The sequence below is a fragment of the Apium graveolens genome, chromosome 7 (assembly GCF_009905375.1).
Source record: "Apium graveolens cultivar Ventura chromosome 7, ASM990537v1, whole genome shotgun sequence".
NCBI classification, from domain to species: Eukaryota; Viridiplantae; Streptophyta; class Magnoliopsida; order Apiales; family Apiaceae; genus Apium; species Apium graveolens.
This window is the reverse complement of record NC_133653.1, coordinates 206,246,313-206,249,814: the sequence shown is the minus strand read 5'-3', so window position 1 is coordinate 206,249,814 and position 3,502 is coordinate 206,246,313. Positions and strand designations below refer to the sequence as shown.

The window sequence follows — 3,502 nt, the reverse complement described above, 5'->3', positions numbered from 1 at the left end:
AAAAAGCGGAAAATTTCATCCACTTTAGCAACCAATGTTTTAAAAGTGCAGGAAATTTCCCGTCATTTCAAAATATCAAATTCGACCAAAAACGGTTGAATTTAGGAGTGTCAAAAAAATTGGTTGGCGGGAAAATTTCCTCATTTATTTGGAAAGGCTAAATTCGACTGGATTTTCCAATTCTTGTTCCATAACTCCCTCTTGACATCTTTTAATCTTATCCATCAATGTTGGTTGGAAGGTAATCTCGTACAGTTGCTCCTTACTTCCTCTTGGTACTCAAACTTCAATCTCCATCTTTTCTAAGTCTCGTGCTAGCTCATCCGCAATCTGAACCATATTCAACTTCTCTTTTCTGCTCAAGGCATCAGCCACCACATTGGCTTTACCTGGGTGATAGTTAATTGAACAGTCATAGTCCCTGATTAATTTCAACCACCTTCTCTGTCTCATGTTCATGTCCTTCTGAGTGAATATGTATTTCAAACTCTTATGATCCGTATAAATATCGCACTTTTCTCCATACAAGTAATGTCTCCACAATTTCAAAGCAAATACCATAGCTGCCAACTTAAGATCATGGACTGGATACTTCTGTTCATGAGGCTTTAGTTGTCTGGATGCATAGGCGATGACTTTGTCGTGTTACATTAGTACACAACCTAAACCTTTCAAAGAAGCGTCGCTATAAATCACAAAGTTTCCCGTCTCATCTGGCAAAGCCAGTACTGGAGCTGATACTAATCTCTTCTTCAGTTCCTGGAAGCTTTCTTCACATTTCTCTGTCCAAATGAATTTCTCCTTCTTCCTGGTTAACCTGGTTAACGGAGATGCAATCTTAGAGAAATCCTTAAAAAATCCTCGCTAATATCCTTCTAGCCTAAGAAAACTTCTCACTTCCATCGGAGTCTTTGGTTGCTCCCACTTAGATACTGCTTCGATCTTTAAAGGGTCTACCTTGATACCTTCCTTGCTTACCACATGTCCAAGAAACTGTACATCTGTTAACCAAAACTCACACTTGGAAAACTTCGCATATAGCTATTTTTCTCTTAACCTTTGAAGGGAAAGCCTTAGATGTATTGCGTGATCTTCTAGAGTCTTTGAATAGATGAGAATGTCATCAATAAATATAATAACAAATTTATCCAAGTACTCCTTATAAACCCGGTTCATTAAATCCATAAAAGCCGCAGGTGCATTGGTCAATCCAAATGACATCACTAAGAACTCATAATGGTCATACCTTGTTCTGAATGCAGTCTTGGGTATATCTTCAGGTTTTATCTTCAGTTGGTGGTAGCCAGATCTTAAGTCAATCTTTGAAAAATAGCATGCTCCCTTAAGCTGATCAAATAAATTGTCAATCCTCGGCAAAGGATATTTATTCTTTATCGTCAACTTGTTCAGCTCTCTATAGTCAATGCATAACCTCATACTTCCATCCTTCTTCTTTATGAATAACACTGGAGCACCCCACGGAGAAACGCTTGGTTGGATGACTCCTTTATCCAACAGCTCTTGAAGTTGCTTGGCCAATTCCTTCATTTCAACTGGAGCCATTCGATATGTTGCTTTGGAAATTGGTTCGGCTCCTGGTTTCAAATTAATGGAGAACTCTATTTCTTAATTAGGTGGTAATCCTGGCAATTCTTCTGGAAAGACGTCGGGATATTCTCTTACTATAGGGATCTCATCCAAGGTAGGGGTCTCTTTCTTAGTATCCACCACATGAAGTAAATACGCTTCACATCCTTACCGCAACAATTTCTTTGCTTGCAGTACTGAAAGAAACTTCTTGTCTTGCTTCAGTCCTTGGTAGCTTATTCTTACATTATCTGTTGTATACATAACAACTCTCTTTTTCTTGTAGTCAATATTTGCCTTATACAGAGACAACCAATCCATGCCTAAAATAATATCAAATTCTCATAACTCAAAAGGTATTAGGTCGGCAGGAAAAGAATGTCCTGAAATCTCTATGGAGCACTTAGGACAAAATTGGCTTACAGGAACTTTATCCTTATTAGACACCTCTATGGTCAAAGGTTCATCTAAGTCTTCCAACATTAATTGCATTTTATTCACACAGTTTACGGATATAAAAGATTTGGATGCTCCCGAATCAAATAGAATGTTAACAGGTACAGAATTAAGAGAAAGCGTACCTGCAACGACATCGAAATCCTGAGCCGGAGATTTCTTAGTCATCTTAAAGGTTCTAGATCTGGCGGTACTTGTTGCTGGTCCTTGGGACACACTTCTTCCTACACTGCCCTGGATAACTGATCTGCAATTCCTAGTAATATGCCCCACTTTGCCGCAGCTGAAACAGGTTACCCCTTGGTTCTCAGATTTGCACTCGGTGGAATAATGACCCTTCTGGCCACACTTAAAACAGTTGACGTTTTCTTTGCACTAACCACTGTGCTTCTTTCTGCATGTCTTGCAGTTGATCACTGGCTTGTTGAACTTTGTCAGAGTAGAACTAACTGAGGTAGTACTGGGCCTAGCTTGCAGGAAATTCTATCTCCTGAACTTCCTATCTTTATTCTTTCCAAACCGGCGCTGAAACTTTTGGCTTACTCCATCTTGTTTTGACCTTGCAGGTCCACCTTCAAACTTTCTTTTTTTCTCACCTTTCTCCTAAGCAGCTAACCTCTGGTCACTTTCTATTACTAAGGCGGCCTGAACTACCGAAGTATACGTCTTGAGTTGTAAGGATACAACTCCACTCCTAATCTCTGGCTTCAATCCTTGTTGAAACCGCTTTGCTCTCTGAGCTTCCGAACTCACATACTCTGGGGCTATACGAGCCAACTCCGTGAACTTGGCTTCGTACTCTATGACACTTTTGTCTTCTTGTTTCAATTTTAAAAACTCCATTTCCATCTGACTTTGGAGACAATCCGGAAAATAATTTTCCAAGAACAGTTCTGTAAATCGGGTCCATGGAATAGTACCTTCTCCTTCTAACGCTCGGGTAGACTCCCACCAATAGTTTGAATCACTTTTCAGAAAATAACTATCATCATCTGTCTTTAAATCCTCACTCACCTTAGTGAGTGCAAAAGCCTTTTCCAATTCCTTCAACCAGATCCTGGCAGCAACAGGATTCACGTCACCTTTAAATTCCGGGGGTTTCACAGCCTGGAAAGATTTAAAACTAATAGCTTGGGTCATCCCCCTCATCTGGTGTTGCTGTTGGATCTGCAGCTGCTGTTGTTGGATTTGTTGTTGTTGTTGCTGTATGAGCTGATGTTGTTATTGTTGTTGTTGTTGCTGAAATTGTTGTTGTTGTCGGGCCAACTGAGTAGACTGATTGTCGGGCCAACTGAGTAGACTGATGATACAACAAATCTATCAATTCACTCATGGAGGGATCCCCAGCATATCCACTGTAGGGTTGAGAATTCTTCTTTAGTGGCATTCTCCTGAAACATAGCAGTCATATATAAGAAAATGGATTGCTCCAACAGTTTATACATATGTAATAGGAGAG

At 39.9% G+C, this 3,502-nt stretch overlaps 1 protein-coding gene across 1 annotated transcript; it reads right to left on the bottom strand.

Annotated features, from left to right (window-relative positions):
• Positions 1-645: 645 nt before the first annotated feature.
• LOC141674405 (uncharacterized) lies at positions 646-3,183 on the bottom strand. The gene is made up of 2 exons (XM_074481114.1): positions 2,801-3,183; positions 646-817 (listed from the first exon to the last, which is right to left on the bottom strand). Exons 1-2 carry the CDS (start codon positions 3,181-3,183, stop codon positions 646-648), a joined length of 555 nt encoding a protein of 184 aa, XP_074337215.1.
• Positions 3,184-3,502: the final 319 nt, after the last annotated feature.

Excerpts from the sequence above, each read along its gene's own strand:
- LOC141674405 (XM_074481114.1), bottom strand. The coding sequence starts at position 3,183 with ATGACCCAAGCTATTAGTTTTAAATCTTTCCAGGCTGTGAAACCCCCG. Across the intron at positions 818-2,800 it reads TTGGCTCGTATAGCCCCAGA|GTTAACCAGGAAGAAGGAGA; the intron begins GTATGTGAGTTC and ends TCCGTTAACCAG.